The sequence below is a fragment of the Thalassophryne amazonica genome, chromosome 18, assembly GCF_902500255.1.
Source record: "Thalassophryne amazonica chromosome 18, fThaAma1.1, whole genome shotgun sequence".
NCBI lineage: Eukaryota > Metazoa > Chordata > Actinopteri > Batrachoidiformes > Batrachoididae > Thalassophryne > Thalassophryne amazonica.
Genome location: NC_047120.1, coordinates 57377690 through 57394264, shown reverse-complemented (window position 1 = coordinate 57394264; position 16575 = coordinate 57377690). Strand labels below are relative to the sequence as shown.

Here is a 16575-nt window from a genome sequence, read left to right as displayed (position 1 = left end):
CCTCAAGAGCCAAAATGCATGCAAAGTTGTTGTTGTTTATACTGCTGCCCGTCTCCCCCACCCCACCCCGGTCAGGTCATCACTTATAATTTCTGATAATTACACACACTGTGCTGGCCTATTGCACCACCTGACAACAAACATTCCCACTATATGAACCAACCTGCCCGATAACAGCAGAGCATCACAAGGAAGCCTCAATTTAAAGGCGCTTTAGTTGTTATTTGAACTCACCTCCGAGGAGAGTTACAATTAAACTCGATGTCAATCGGGGCTGTTATTGTTTGTGATCAGAGCTCAGCGGAGAACATGAACCTCTTACACAGCACTTAGCAAAGGTTGCACTGTTGCTATGAGGCGGCGGTTAGAAAAACACACAGAGGATGGACACGGGAGCTGTGGGAGGGATGAGGCAGAGCCTTTAATGGATCCTGCTTTTACCCACACAGGAGTACAGTGTATGCAGATGACGCCTTTGTACTCAGCTGTTGCGTATTTGAAAAAGAGGCTGATCTGTTTTTAATCCGCACGGTGTCTTAAAACGCAAATGGTAAATGTTCCACCAACATGCATCATTAGAAAGACGTAAGAACAGGAACGTGTAATCGACAGAGTGGATAATGTGGATGATTAAAAAAAACTACAACTACATTCAACTTCCAAATTCATGCCAAAATTTGTTGTTTTGAGCTTTACACCGTCACTGGGGTACAATAAAAGTTTATTCTGTTAACTTGCACCACATTCTTACACCAACAGGTGACATTTAACCAACCTGTGTATCTGACAACAATTTACAATTAGAGTACATTAATGAATGCAGTAATAAACATTACCTAACAATGAATTAAGACTTAACTGTGTTTTATAATCATTAATTAGGAGTGTTACTGTAAATAAGGTATTATTTGTACATTATTAAATCATTTATAAAGACACTGAACACCATTAATAAATGAAAACTAAACACAACTCAATTTACTGTAGGTTCATGCTTACTACTGCATTAACAAGCATGAATACACTAACAAATGATTACTAAACATAATTTTAATTAACTCTTAATTATTAACTGTTGATTAACTCTAGATTATTCTTAAATAACTGTTAGCTCATGCTTATTACCACATTAACTACATTAACAAATGATTACAAAACACATTAGTTAACTCTAATTAACTGTTAATTCATTCTAACATGAATACAATAGATTATTACTAAATACTTCAGTTAACACTTAATTAACTGTTATTTAGTGCTATATGAATGTTAATAGATTAATACTACACACTTTAGTTAACTCTTAATTAGCTGTTAATTAATGCTAACATGAAGACATTAACAGATTATTACTAAACACTTGAGTTAACTCTTATTTAATGGTAACATGAATATGTGACGACCACAAAAGTCTCACATTTGTGTTTATGGAAATAAGAGTAAAAGGAATTATTTTATTTTATTTTGAATACAAGTTATTGTATTTTATTTTGAAAAAAGTACCCCCAAGAGTTTTGCATTTCCTTGTGCATTGGTTTGGCTTCCCTATTCAATGTGTATGCTGTAATGTTTGCTCCATGCCAGCAGGGGGCGAAGGCGGGCGACTGGTTTAGCGTCTTGTATTGTGTTTGACCTCATTACTGCAAGATCCTTGAACCTGACAAGCCGTGTCCTCCTTTTTCTCCTGCATCACAGGTTGGTAAATGTACAAATATGCCTTGAAACTAGGAACTAGCCATGCTGAAATGTATTTGGGGTGTTAGCAAACCATTTTTGTGTTGTAATTTTCAACAGAGACTTTTTGTGATTTTGTTTGAAGCAAGTTTGAAACACAGAGGCAAAGTCTAGCCGAGTAACAGTGCAGTGATCATGGTAGTAGAAATTCAGTTTAATATATACGCTTCTCCCACGTGAACGTACACTTGAGTAATGTTTTAGAAAATTACAATTTCGATGTGTATTGGTATTCTGCGGTCTGTAAGGTCCCCACTATTAGTTTTGAAATGTTTTTTTTTGTCTAATGGGGTTCACAAGGAAAAAAGGTGACTGTTAAAAAGGATGTTTGTTTACATTAAGCACTTTGAGTTCAGATGGGTGAAATGCAGTACTGTCCTGAGTTAAAACGAGGTAAAATACTTTGAGAAGTTTAAAAGTAACTTGAACATTGAGCTGCTTAATATTACCATTGTCTATACATTTCATTTTTGATAAATAGTTAAAACACTAAGTAGAAGAGTAAGTGAACATGTATTTGGTGAAAAGAGGGTTTTGTGTTGACATGGACACTGAAATTCATTGAAAATGCTTAAAGGACATTGAACTTTGAATATGTAAATCATAAGAAAAGAAACATAACAAGAGTGTATTTGGAATGGGAAAACTTTAGTAAATTACTGAAAGATCCTTGAACCTGACAAGCCGTGTCCTCCTTTTTCTCCTGCATCACAGGTTGTGTTACAGGAGCCAATCTGTTAACCACGGTGCCGTTGCTACGGTACCCGTTACAGATTTTTGGTGGCCGTACGGGGAACGGCGTCAGATGTGCAGGCGACAAGCACAACCAGAATCAGCCGTGTGAAGCGTTCCGGCAGTTGGCGACTCTTCAGCCCATTCATCTGGAGGAAGATTGGGTCTCACAGCCACGATGTCAGTGCCTCCCCTGCCCTCCAGCGTGTGAAGATGCAATTTACCTCAACAATCCATCATCCCAGATGCACAGGCTGTACATCCACCACCACGAGTGCCTGTGAAGCGACGACGGTGCAACGCAACTGGAACCAGACCTGGAGCCATGGGTGAAAGAGCTGCCTGGAAGAGCGACCAAAAGTGAGGAAGACGGAACAGCAGTCATGGCGGACGGTGAGAGAAAAGGCTTGGTGTGGGGCATCAAGAAGAGTCTGCTCACTCTGACGGCCGGTGAACTTTTCCAACTAGCTCACAGTGTTGGTCCTGAAGGATGCATCCACGTTTCAGGTTGGCGAGGAAGAAAGTTGCTTTGAGTACATCCTAGCTTTCATGAACAGTGACACTCTCATGCAATCTTAGGATTCAGGTATGGCTGTGTTGTTGGAGTTAAATGATACTGTGAATAATGTCATTCAGGTTCGTAATGCTCAGTCTAGGATGGTAGCAGATGTTGATACGTACAATGTAATGGCAACCCCAGAGCTGAGTGAGAATGCAACAACGGGTCAGTCAGATGTAGTTAGTGATGACGTGACAACTGATAATGCCACAACTAGTATTCCTAATACTAACACACCCAACACAGCTACGGTTAGCTCAGCTACCCCTTCACCAACCACCTTTCCACCACTCACACACACAGTCACCACTACACAGAACACCGACACAGAGTTACAGAAAATACTTTCCAGCCTCTTACAATACATGAACACCACGTCACTGCCTACTCTCCCCTCTACACAGGTGCATCCAACACCTCCCTCTGACACCAAACACACACCTGAACAACACACACACGACAAGCATGACCGAGTCGTCCCCCTTCAGGATCTCTCAATGCTGTGACATGAGTTCAAGGTTCAAGGCGGACAGATCAGTGATCAGAGCTCAGATTTAAGCTACACCAACATATGCAGACAAATCGATGATGCCGTAAAAGACCAGTTCAGTGAGACTGAAATACTGAGAGGCGTTCTCAGAGTTATCAGACCAGGGCATTTTAAAGACATGCTAATGCACAAAGATGATTTGACTATAGACAAGCTGAAGGGATTCCTGCAGTCCCACTTAGGTGGTCGGAGCAACACAGAACTCTTCCAAGAGCTGATGTGCACAAAACAAAATGACAGTGAAACCCCCCAACAGTTCCTGTACCGTGTCATAGGTCTGAAACAAAAGATCGTCTTTGCGTCAAAACACGCTGACGCGGAAGTGAAGTACAATGCGAACACAGTTCAAGACATTTTCCTTCACACCATATATCAAGGCCTTAGCCACAAACATAATGACATATGCAGAGAACTTAGAACGTTGCTTTCTGATAGCAGTGTGTCTGACGAGACAATTCTGAAACAAATGATGAAGATAACAAACACAGAGAATGAGCGACAGAGACGTTTGGGGCCAGACGTGAAACAGAAACAAGTAAGCGTGCACAGCACTGAGCTAGTGGAGGTTGAAGTCGCAGCTGCACAAGGCAGTGGTGCAAAGAAAGATGCCCCAGATGAACAGCCAAAGGCTAATGCACTCCAGCAGTTAACTGAAAAAGTAGCAGAGTTAATGACTAAAGTTGAGCTACTGCAACGGCCACAGCAGACTCACCGCTCTGAATCTTGCCACCATTGCAAAGCTCAAGTGGAACAAAAGAAACCCAAGTCATATAGCTGTGCTAACTGCCTCGCACAGAACCTTCCAGGTTGCACTCACTGTTTTTACTGTGGTGAAGATGGTCACAGAGCAATAGGCTGCCTGAAGAAACCAAAGAGTCAGGAAAACTGGAGCCGGTCGCTGCAACGGGACAACCAGTGACCGGGCCTCGTATTCAGTCCCACAGTGTTAAGTGCAATGTGTTTAGCTCTGAGAGTCGTGCAAGGGAGAGTTTGCGGAATAAAAGGCCAAAAGTAAACATTGAAAGCAACCCCCAATCTCCCCTTTCCCTACCCACTCAGATAAGTAGGCGCCTAGCCAGGTTTATAGGCGCCAAGGCCCTTGCACGATGTGACCTTAATGGATTGACAGTCGATGCGTTATTAGACACTGGAGCTCAGGTGAGCATGATTGATAGGGTTTGGAAGAAGAAGTACCTACCAGATGCACCGGTGGGGCCCCTCAGTGAAATGTTCGACGACGAAGAGCTGGAAATACGAGCTGTGAATGGAGGAGTTCTTCCTTTTGACGGCTGGGTCCCCATTGCAGTCAGCTTTTCCGGAAACTGTACACTTAGCCAGTCTGTAATGGTGCCTTTCCTCATCAGTAGCATCACGCTTGAAGGGCCAATCCTTGGATTCAATGTGCTGGAGGAACTGGTTCAGGATAGACCAGCAGAGCTTGTTCCAGCCCTCACCACGCTCCTCTCTGATTCAATATCTGCCTCTGTGGATCAGGTGGAGCTGTTGGTGAACTTCATTCAGACAGACAAACCCTCCATGTGTCCAAGACTGCTAAGAACTGGGAATTATGACACCTCCGTCCCAGCTGGACAAGTAGCCTGGGTCAAGTGTCAGGTCCCACCGGCTGTAGAGCAGTCAGAACCCCTTCTCCTGTTTGAGCCAGAAGAAAACAGCGCCCACCTCACAGAGCTTGAGATTGGGGAGGGTCTGCTCGAAATGCAACCAGCGAAGCGACCTTATGTCACAATACCAGTAAGAAATATTACAAAGCATCCTGTCATTATACCGAGGAAGACCGTCCTGGGTAGCGTCCAGACTGTTGCTAGGGTGATTGAGACCAATCCACAGGAGATGCCCAGGCCCAGAGTAGTAGCTAATGCAGCAACAACACCAGCTGCTCAAACTGCTCCTGCCTTGTGGCAGCCTCCCGTGGACCTCAGCCACCTTAGTGAAGAAAAACAAGACAAAGTAAAGAAAATGCTATGGGAAGAATCAACTGCTTTCGCTCGAGACAGTCATGATATTGGCTGTATTCCCAGTTTGCAGATGTCAATCAACCTCAAGGACGAGATTCCAGTGCAGAGAGCGTACTCCTCCGTCCCCAAGCCACTGTTTAAAGAGGTGAAAGAGTATGTGCAAGACTTGCTGATGAAAGGCTGGATTGTCAAGTCAAAGTCCTCTTATGCTGCGCCAGTGGTCTGCGTCCGGAAAAAAGATGGCACGCTCCGCCTCTGCACAGATTATCGTCTCTTGAATCAGAAAACCATCCCCGATCGACATCCTTTACCTAGGATACAAGACCTGACTGACACCCTTGGTGGCTATTCCTGGTTCAGCATCCTCGACCAAGGAAAAGCCTATCATCAGGGTTTTGTTGCCAAAGACTCTCAACACCTCACCGCTTTCATTACCCCCTGGGGGCTGTATGAATGGGTCCGTATCCCATTTGGCCTCTCAAATGCCCCTGCAGCCTTCCAGCGGAGTATGGAAGAGATGCTAGGTCCCTTGAGAGATGACTGCTGTCTCCCGTACCTCGACGACGTGTTGTGCTATGCAAGAACCTTTGACGAGCACGTGGAAGGGGTCCGCAAAGTACTTCAAGCACTTCAGAGACACGGGGTAAAGCTCAGACCTGAAAAGTGTGAGCTGTTTTGCTGAGAAGTGAGATACGTGGATCGCCTTGTGTCAGCTCAAGGAGTGAGGATCGATCCCAAAGACCTGGAGGTAGTGCGAGCATTAACCAGCAGGACGCCACAGACGGTTGGAGATGTGAGAAAGCTCGCTGGCTTCCTGGGCTATTACCGCTCCTACATCCAGGACTTTTCGAGGATAGCAAAGCCCATCTATGAGCTACTACAAGTCAAGCCAGGACAAGCAGCTGTAGAGCGTGGTAAAGACAAAGGTCCACAACTACCATCCAGAACACCTGTGGAGTGGACCACTGGATACCAGCAAGCCCTTGACCGACTCGTTTCTCTTCTTGTTAGCCCCCCTGTGTTGGCGTACCCCAACTTCAGCGCGCCTTTTGTGTTGCACACAGATGCTTCAGACCAGGGACTGGGCGCAATCCTTTACCAACACCAGGATGGCAAGTTGAGAGTCATCTGGTACCGGTCTAGGACCTTAACTGCAGCTGAACGAAACTACCATTTGCACAGTGGGAAGCTAGAGTTCCTTGCTCTGAAGTGGGCTGTATGTGAAAAATTCAGAGATTACCTGTTCTATGCACCTCCCTTCACAATATATACAGACAACAATCCACTTACTTATGTAATGACCACAGCAAAGCTAAACGCTGTAGGCCATCGTTGGGTTGGGGAACACTGATTTCAGATTCGACATAAAGTACCGACCTGGAAAGTCCAACATAGACGCAGACATGCTGTCACGTCTCCCTTTAGACACTGAAGCGTACAGTGAGTCCTGCACCAAAGAGTGTTCTGAAGATGTGGGAGTAAAGTAGCCAAGCAGAAAGACGTAGCCTGGGTGGCGGCTCTGAACATCTGTGTGTGTGTGTGTGTGTGTGTGTGTGTGTGTGTGTGTGTGTGTGTGTGTGTGTGTGTGTGTGTGTGTGTGTGTGTGTGTGTGTGTGTGTGTGTGTGTGTGCAAGGTCAATACAATGTTCGAAGAGCTTCAAACTGCTTATTTGTCTCACCAACAACATAAAACCAAATATTTTTAAAATGTTCAATGATATAAAACGTAAAAGAGAAAATCACTGCAGTTAAGCAGCTGGGTTTAATTACAATATGGCATTTTATTTTGAAAAATTAACACTTTCTTCATGACTGTGATGATTCTGTTGATTAATGGACTAACTGCTTCATTATTAAAAGTGCTCCAGTGTGCAGGACTGAAATACAATGTCAACACACACACACACACAAAAACATTTTAATGGTGCATCTCCTCTGTCTTGGTTAGTCAATCCACAGGATGACACACTGTAAACATGCCATTTACAACCCCCCATCGCTATGGTGATGCTTGTTCCAAGACGAAATGATACAGCTGCAGGCTGGATCATCTTATTCAGTGACTGAAGGACACCACGAGTGGGGGGTTTACTTGTATTATTTGTTGACATTTTGCAAATGGACAGCGGCTCCCACTGTATCTCACCCTAATGGTGGAAAAAGTCTGCAGAAGAGACATTTTCAAGTCAGGTTTAAGGAAACTCACACAAACAAGTTTCTCTGACTTAAAGCTATAGTGTGCAGGATTTATGAGCATTTATAAGCAGAAATGGAATATAGCATTCATAACCATCTCTTCATTAATGTGTACAAATACCTGCAACGATGAATCAATGTTTTCATAAGCTTAGAATGAGCCCTTGGGTTTGACACATGGAGGCCGCCATGTTGCACCGCCATGTTGAACTGCACTGAACTGTCACATGAAACTGTGTTTAAACTAAAAACAACCAAATAATAACGCTATTCCTGATCAGTGCATCAAAAGACATACAGGCCAGGGATTCAACGAAACAAACAATCCCATGAATTTCTTTATTAATAACCTATACGACATGTTTTCTCCCTTAGGATGGGAAAAAACACAAAATCAATGCATCTCTAATATTAGGTGCTCAGCATTTCACAGATGTGGGTGGGACTGGACACACCCATTGCAGGAGTGGGTGGGACTGTAACACACACGGTCAGAATTTCAGTGGGAGCGGAAAGAAGAACATAGTACCGTGCAGGGCTCTAGCTGGAAGAGTATTCATTTTAAGGAAGTAGACGAGTCGAAGAATGGTCCAAGAATCTTCAAAAATGCTTCTTTTTTTTTTGCCCACAGCGAGGCGATCTGAATATTGATTCAGTTGTGTCTTCACACTGAGCAGATATTAAGCTCTGAAACTTCACAGGTTAATACTCCAAACAGTACCCTTTAAAATGGTATATTACATTATATATTTGAAGGTACTTCATTTTCTACCCTATGGTGGGCAGAATCTGTATGCGTTCTCATGCTACGAGCCCAAAAGAGGAAACAACGGGTGGGGTAGAATAAGGATGAAGTAATTGCTTGTGTCACCATATTTTGGAATAATGTCAGTTGGAGTAAAATTCAGTTTTTGGCTTTTGTCTTGAAACCCAGCGATTATCTTTGACAGCAATATGTACTCAATGAGCCATCATCTGTGTTTGAACATTGGTTCATTAACCTCGTCAGCACTGAGAATGCTGCTGTGACTGTCAGGATTCTGCATAAATGTGTAATAAGTGGCGCTGCGCAAAGTGAGAGGGCTATTTGAAACACTTTCAAGTGTTCGGTCTCTGATCTGGACCCTGTTGCATATGGATGCCCCTTCCTGACTCCCCATGACTGCACAATGCACTGGAGGCCACGCTTCATCCATCCCTTTCTAAACCTACGTATTCCAGTTAAAGGCCACGCGGGGGCTGGAGCCTATCCCAGCGGTGGCCACACTCTAATTCCTTATTTCTCCTCTCACAGGAGCACACTCGCATGGATTCTAGACTGATCGTGAAGACGTGAGTGCTTTGAGTAGAAAAATGCGATTCAATCAAGCTGCCGCTGACATCCTGTAGATCCACATTACACATCAGAGGACATCCTGGAACAGGGTTTTATTTTATGACACGTAGAAGACCAGAGGACACATCAGTCTACTGAACCTCAAGTGAGCCACTTAAGTGCCGATGGTCTCACCCAGCATCTAGACATCTATCTCTGTCAAGGAAGGTACAGTATATTTCCACTGTCTTCTGTCTGTTTTGCTCTCAGCAAGCTATCTTACAAAAAAAAAAAAAAAACATGAAGGAAATTCAATGAAACTTTGTAGAGATGTAGACATTGGGTAAAGGAAAAATGTTCAATTTTGGTGCGACTGGATCAAGATGTGGATCCTGTCTTTGATTATTGCTCTTTGATCCTGATCCTAATTCCTTTGAGCCTGGAATCAGGATTGCTGATTTGTTTAGTGGTTAAGATCCACCCCTTAAAGCTGGTTTGATTCAACTTTGTTATGGCTCTAGTAAGGCTGGGTGATATGGTAAAAATATAAATCATTTCTGCACCCAAATTAATTGATTTTTATGTTTATCAGGATATATAGATTGATGATGGTGCCAGTTTGAAATGCATAATGACTGAAGCCTGAAAAAAAAAAACAGAGGATTTATTATTTTTTTAATTAGTCTTTTAATTTTGTTGTACCTTGTGTATAATGACAATAAAAAGCATTCTATTCTATTCTATAATACTATATTAGAAAAAAAATCTAATACCAACATAAATTTAAGTTAACCTGCCTTGTAATTATGAAACCAAATAAAAATCGTGACTACAATCACAAATTTGATTGATAACAATAAACAGCTAATGCCTAGCTTATAATGCATATGATTATAAAAGCACTCACCCTCACCAGGAACATAGCATCTGTCCAAACTGCTGTCTTAGGTTTTTTCTATTGTGACAGATTTTGTGTGACAAATCAGCTGACTGTAGAAAGAGACCACAAAAACATGCTTCTTCTTCCATGAAGGTGACAAGTTTTGTACCGTCTGATTGGTTTCTTCAAATGGCAGTGCAGAGATGATGCTGTACCTGTCTTAAAAGTTTTTAAATTTCAACTGGAATGTCCCGACACTGCAACACTGAGTGATAACGGATGCTGGCTGTTAGCACGGTGTCTGTAATAAACAAAGTGAGACTGTTGATGATCTCTATGAATAAAATAGGCTTGTTGCGTATTTTAAGTGCAGGAGAGTGTTGTAATAGTCATAGTAATTTTATAATGTACACTTTGACTCTGGTGAAGCAGCCGTGCTGACTGGCTCCTCGCTCCACTGGCTCCACGTACATCAAGCTAGAAGAAAGGCCTATTCATGTTGAGTAAAACTGAATAACACTTATCAAAATCAACATAAATTGAATTGCGATCCCAGTTTGAGACTGTTTAATCTCTAAGCACTATGATCTCTCACAGGTCAGCAATCAGGATCAAATATAAGTGATGAAACAGGTCGAGATCCAGGTCACAGATGAACTGCTGTATATTGGTCCCGACCCACACAACGATCAAGATGTAGAGGATGAAAAAGTAGTTTTTGTAAGGGCTCCTGTAGTTTTCTATATGTACTGTATGCTATAAACGCACAAGCACAAATCAGAACTGCTAGAACAAACACATGTGGACACAAGCTAAAGATTACGGTGTAGTATGCACGGGAATGTAATATTAATGCAGTCCATCAATTATGAAGAGGATATAGTACTTCCCACTCTATGGACGCAAACATGATCTATTTCATTCTGCAAAAACAAATACAGACTTATGTCTCCAGATGCTGTCCTTCTGATTAAACAAAGTATTCACAATTCACTCAATTTCAATTTATTTTATTTGTATAATGCCAAATCACAACAATGCTGCCTCAAGGTGATTCATATAAGTAAGGTCTAACCTTACCATGCCCCCTAAGCAAGCACACAGGCAACAGTGGTAAGGACAAAAACTCCCTTTGGTGATAATGAGGAAGAAACCTCAAGCAGACCAGACTCAGAGGGGTGACCCACTGCTTAGACCATCTAACAGTTACAAGGTTTTTCAAAATTTTACAAGAATTTCTGAAGAAACAGAAGAAATGGAAAAGAGAAACAGAAAAAACAGAAGACAACAAAAATAGTCCTTAATTGAAACTAAAAAGCAGTCCATTTTGGAGCTTTAATCTTAGTGCGTCGAATTCCACAACATGTGAGGCTTCCAACACAAACAGGGCCTCCAGTCACTGGAGCAACAGGCAGGGCATCCTGAGGTTAGTCTGGCACCCTGGGGTGCCAGGCCAGCATCTATTGAAGGTCACAGCACTTTCCTTCACACCATCTTTATTCTTTATATGGTCATCTCAAAGTGCAGTTGTTTGCCCGTCATTCCGCTCAGGTGATAAATTGGGTGCTTGTGGTGATTCAGAGAGCTCAACTTGTTACGTCCTTCGCTTATTGGAAATGGTTTTGGTTATGAATGGTGACCACCCAAGCAGACCTTTGGTCCATCATAATCACCAGATGGTAGCCATCTACCTGCTGCAATCTTGTGTAACCTGGGCCTTCCCTTGGTCTGGTGTTGATGATAGGGTCCAATGTGCCACTTTTCTGTAGCATCATAACTGATGCTATCTCCCAATGAAATTGTTAGGACTCATCTGTGTGCCAATATAACTACTTTGTCAACACTGTCATTGCAGTAGTACTGAAGGACTCTTTGGAACAATGTAGCACCAAAGTCTGACGTATCACCTTATGTTGCTTGTTAGCATCCAGGTCCCTAACAGAAGCAACAATTAAGCACACTGACACTACAGATGCATCAAAAGTGTCTTTTTGTAATGTAGACAGATGGTGGAGCAAATGAGAGGCAACCCAAGTCTCGTGGCTAGCAAAGAAGATATTGTACAAACACACTTTCTTCAGATAGTTCCTTCAGAAGAAAAATGAAGGCGACATTACAGGCTCTGAGGTTTGTCAACCAAGAGGTTCCAGGAAGATTGGCGTACTGCATGGGTATCTATGTGATGAAAAATGTAATTTCATTTTGAATTCTGTCATCATCACATCCTTAATCCATGGGCTAGATGGGTTGATACTGCACTTAAGTCACGTATCTATAGGGACTTGGAAAAGTATGATAATTACCCCCATGGTGCCTGTAGCCAGGTTTTGGGGGGGCAAAATCTGTAAATAATCCAATCATATTGAAAGGTACAACCCCTGGCAAAAATTATGGAATCACCGGCCTCGGAGGATGTTCACTCAGTTGTTTAATTTTGTAGAAAAAAAGAAGATCACAGACATGTCACAAAACTAAAGTCATTTCAAATGGCAACTTTCTGGCTTTAAGAAACACTATAAGAAATCAGGAAAAAAAAAATTGTGGCAGTCAGTAACGGTTACTTTTTTAGACCAAGCAGAGGGAAAAAAAATATGGAATCACTCAATTCTGAGGAAAAAATTATGGAATCATGAAAAACAAAAGAACGCTCCAACACATCACTAGTATTTTGTTACACCACCTCTGGCTTTTATAACAGCTTGCAGTCTCTGAGGCATGGACTTAATGAGTGACAAACAGTACTCTTCATCAATCTGGCTCCAACTTTCTCTGATTGCTGTTGCCAGATCAGCTTTGCAGGTTGGAGCCTTGTCATGGACCATTTTCTTTAACTTCCACCAAAGATTTTCAATTGGATTAAGATCTGGACTATTTGCAGGCCATGACATTGACCCTATGTGTCTTTTTGCAAGGAATGTTTTCACAGTTTTTGCTCTATGGCAAGATGCATTATCATTTTGAAAAATGATTTCATCATCCCCAAACATCCTTTCAATTGATGGGATAAGAAAAGTGTCCAAAATATCAATGTAAACTTGTGCATTTATTGATGATGTAATGACAGCCATTTCCCCAGTGCCTTTACCTGACATGCAGCCCCATATCATCAATGACTGTGGAAATTTACATGTTCTCTTCAGGCAGTCATCTTTATAAATCTCATTGGAACGGCACCAAACAAAAGTTCCAGCATCATCACCTTGCCCAATGCAGATTCGAGATTCATCACTGAATATGACTTTCATCCAGTCATCCACAGTCCACGATTGCTTTTCCTTAGCCCATTGTAACCTTGTTTTTTTCTGTTTAGGTGTTAATGATGGCTTTCGTTTAGCTTTTCCGTATGTAAATCCCATTCCTGTAAATCCCACTCCAGTTTCCTCCCATTCGTTCCTCATTTGTTTTGTTGTGCATTTTCGATTTTTGAGACATACTGCTTTAAGTTTTCTGTCTTGATGCTTTGATGTCTTCCTTGGTCTACCAGTATGTTTGTCTTTAACAACCTTCCCATGTTGTTTGTATTTGTTCCAGAGTTTAGACACAGCTGACTGTGAACAACCAACATCTTTTGCAACATTGCGTGATGATTTACCCTATTTTACGAGTTTGATAATCCTCTCCTTTGTTTCAACTGACATCTCTCGTGTTGGAGCCATGATTCATGTCAGTCCACTTGGTGCAACAGCTCTCCAAGGTGTGATCACTCCTTTTTAGATGCAGACTAACGAGCAGATCTGATTGGGGATGAAAATTTACAGGGTGATTCCATAATTTATTCCTCAGAATTGAGTGAGTCCATATTTTTTTCCCTCTGCTTGGTCTAAAAAAGTAACCGTTACTGACTGCCACAATTTTTTTTCCCTGATTTCTTATAGTGTTTCTTAAAGCCAGAAAGTTGCCATTTGAAATGACTTTAGTTTTGTGTCATGTCTGTGATCTGCTTTTTTTTTCTACAAAATTAAACAACTGAATGAACATCCTCCGAGGCAGGTGATTCCATAATTATTGCCAGGGGTTGTATACCACCTCATTTGTCTGATCATGGGGATTCTAAAAAGGTATAGTTTGGACTATGTATGACTGAATGTTATGACATTATAGGATAAAAACAGCAACAATTATGGCAAATGTCAGTTTCAGTTTGTACAGGGGTCAAAAACTGAAGTTGCTTGAATTTTGGTAAAAGGTTTTGCTAATAGGATTAATGAATGGAAGAGTTCTGACTTTGCTGAATGCTTGGTCTCCAAAGTAATGGTCAACAAGGTCAGTGTCCACTGTATTCTATATAACATACATATGTTACCCTGTAACAGGATAACTAAGCATGACAGATGGTGCCAACCATTCCTTTTGAGACCCATTTACTCATCCAATAACTTGCATCACTTTTTAACAAAATTGGAGCAACTTTACTTTTGACCTTGTACGTACTGAAACTGGCTTTTTTCACCATTTTTGTTGTTTTTACCACATAACTCCATAACATTTAGTCATACATAGTACAAACTATATCTTTTTGGAATCTCTATGATCAGACAAGTAGTGTAGTGTATACCTTTCAATATGATTTGAGCTTTTTGAAATAGCCGTAAGTACCTAGTATCAGGCGTGGCACAAACTGTATGGACACAACTGCAAACTCACACGACTGATAGAGTTCAAAAAAGAATTTAATGGGTACAACAGGCAGGTGGTCGGCACACGTGTGGTCCAGCAGTGTGGCAGAGGTAGCAGACAGACGAGAGACTGAGGCGTAGTCGAAAAACAGGCACAGGTCAAAATACACAGTGTTAGGGCTATCAGAGGCAAGACTAACTCAAGGTCAAAAACAGGCAAGGTCAAAATACTGATAAGCAGGACAAAACTAGGCATGGGATGGAGGCTGGAAAGTGACACGAAAACAACAATCTGGAAGTGAGTAGTGAGACTGTGAGGGTATTAATAGGGAGGAGACTAATTAAGGTGATGTGAAGCAGGTGCGTGAAAGGTTCTGGAAAGGGGTGTGGTTTTGTGAATCAAAGAAGAGGGAAGAAAGGCAAGAGAGTGCGAGAGAGCAAAACCTAGTATATTATGGGTGCCAAGTTTTGCCTCCCTAAGTAGTAGTCACACACCCACTTTTAGGGTTTTGGCCTTCAACATGGGTAAAAGTCCAACCTGCTTCTAAAGAGATATCATCATCACAACCTTCACAATCGGAATGTTGGCCGTTACCTTTAAAGGTCAACAGAATGTGATGGAAATGTCAGTTGAAAACTCTCAAAGGCACCAATCATTCATTGGAAAACCTCAAACTTCTTCCTAAGAGAATCATATTTTCTGTTGTATGTTTAAATCTCTATTCCTGCCTGACTCAAATTCCTGCACACCGCACGCTCCTCAGGGTCCTAACCTGTCAATGTTCATTTCCATCAGAATCCCAGAGGAGCTTTAAACTGATACATTAGGCACAGGTGTGAATCTTAAACAACAGCTACTCCTCCGCCGTCAGCGAGCGAGTGCATCTTTACCTTCCCATCAGTTTCTGCAAACACATTGGAGAACTCGGATTTTTTATTTTTGTTTTTTATGAACCACCTGCAACTCTTCACTTGGAGCCAGCAGGCATCAGCTTGTCGTCTTACCTTCTCCACCCAGCTTGATTTCCAGGCCCTCCAGGGAGTTGGCCGAGTCCTCTTCCTCCAGGGACAGTCTACCAAACAGGCTGCCAGCCATGGTGAACAACACACAGCAACACACCCGACACTCCGTCTGACACAGCTCCGTCTCTCTCTCCCTACCTGTCCCTGATCCTCACCGTGTTCCACCAACCAGCTTGCCCTCTCTCTTCCCTCACGCTCCACCTGCTCCTGACGTGAACGTGCATGAGATCTGCCTGGCCGAGCATCGTCTCATGCGCATGGATGAATGGAGACAAGAGAGGGAGCGCGTGATCCAGAGGGGTAGGGGTGAGGAGGAAGAGTGAGGGAGATGTGATGCTATTTTTTTTCCCCCTTCTGTGTTTTTTTTTACAGGAGTGAAGAACAGGAGGCGGTGGTTTTCTCCTCCAGGCTTCCCCTTGAGGGTGAACAGAGAGGAAGGGGCAGCCAAAGGTTGGTTTTTAAGAAAGGAAGAGCAAAAATCAGCTGCTACTTAGTAAGTGACATGAGACGAAATACTGTGGGAAGTCTAGGAAATTCAAATCAGTGAATTCACTCATGAGCAGAGGTGGCTCTAGAAAAGTGGGTGCTTGTTGTTTGACATAAAATTTGAATTCCAAATTAGCTATCATGCCAAGCACAATTTTTTTTTTTTTTGGGGAAATCAATGTAATTGTGGTTGGAATAAATTCAACATAGAAAAGCACACTTCATTTGTGTCTGTATGACATATGAAGTGACCATTTCTATGTTGTCTTACACACACAATGTTGTCTATGTTGTCTTACACATATCTTCCCCACTATAGTCTGACAGGACCCCTTGTCTCCATAGCGCCCATGAAATCCCACTTATATGCATTGCACAGGGCTCAACTATGCAAGTTCACGACACTCATACATGGGAAGGTGTATATACACCCCTGGCAAAAATTATGGAATCACTGGCCTCGGAGGATGTTCATTCAGTTGTTTAATTTTGTAGAAAAAAAGCAGAT

General features: G+C 42.3%; 1 protein-coding gene across 1 annotated transcript in view; it reads right to left on the bottom strand.

Annotated features, from left to right (window-relative positions):
• LOC117530999 (MAGUK p55 subfamily member 2-like) overlaps positions 1 to 15678 on the bottom strand; it is a 100156-nt gene extending 84478 nt beyond the window's left edge. The window contains 1 exon segment of the mRNA XM_034193992.1: positions 15564 to 15678. Coding sequence (XP_034049883.1) covers positions 15564 to 15654 — 91 coding nt within the window. The 5' untranslated portion in view covers positions 15655 to 15678.
• Between the last annotated feature and the right edge of the window lie 897 nt (positions 15679 to 16575).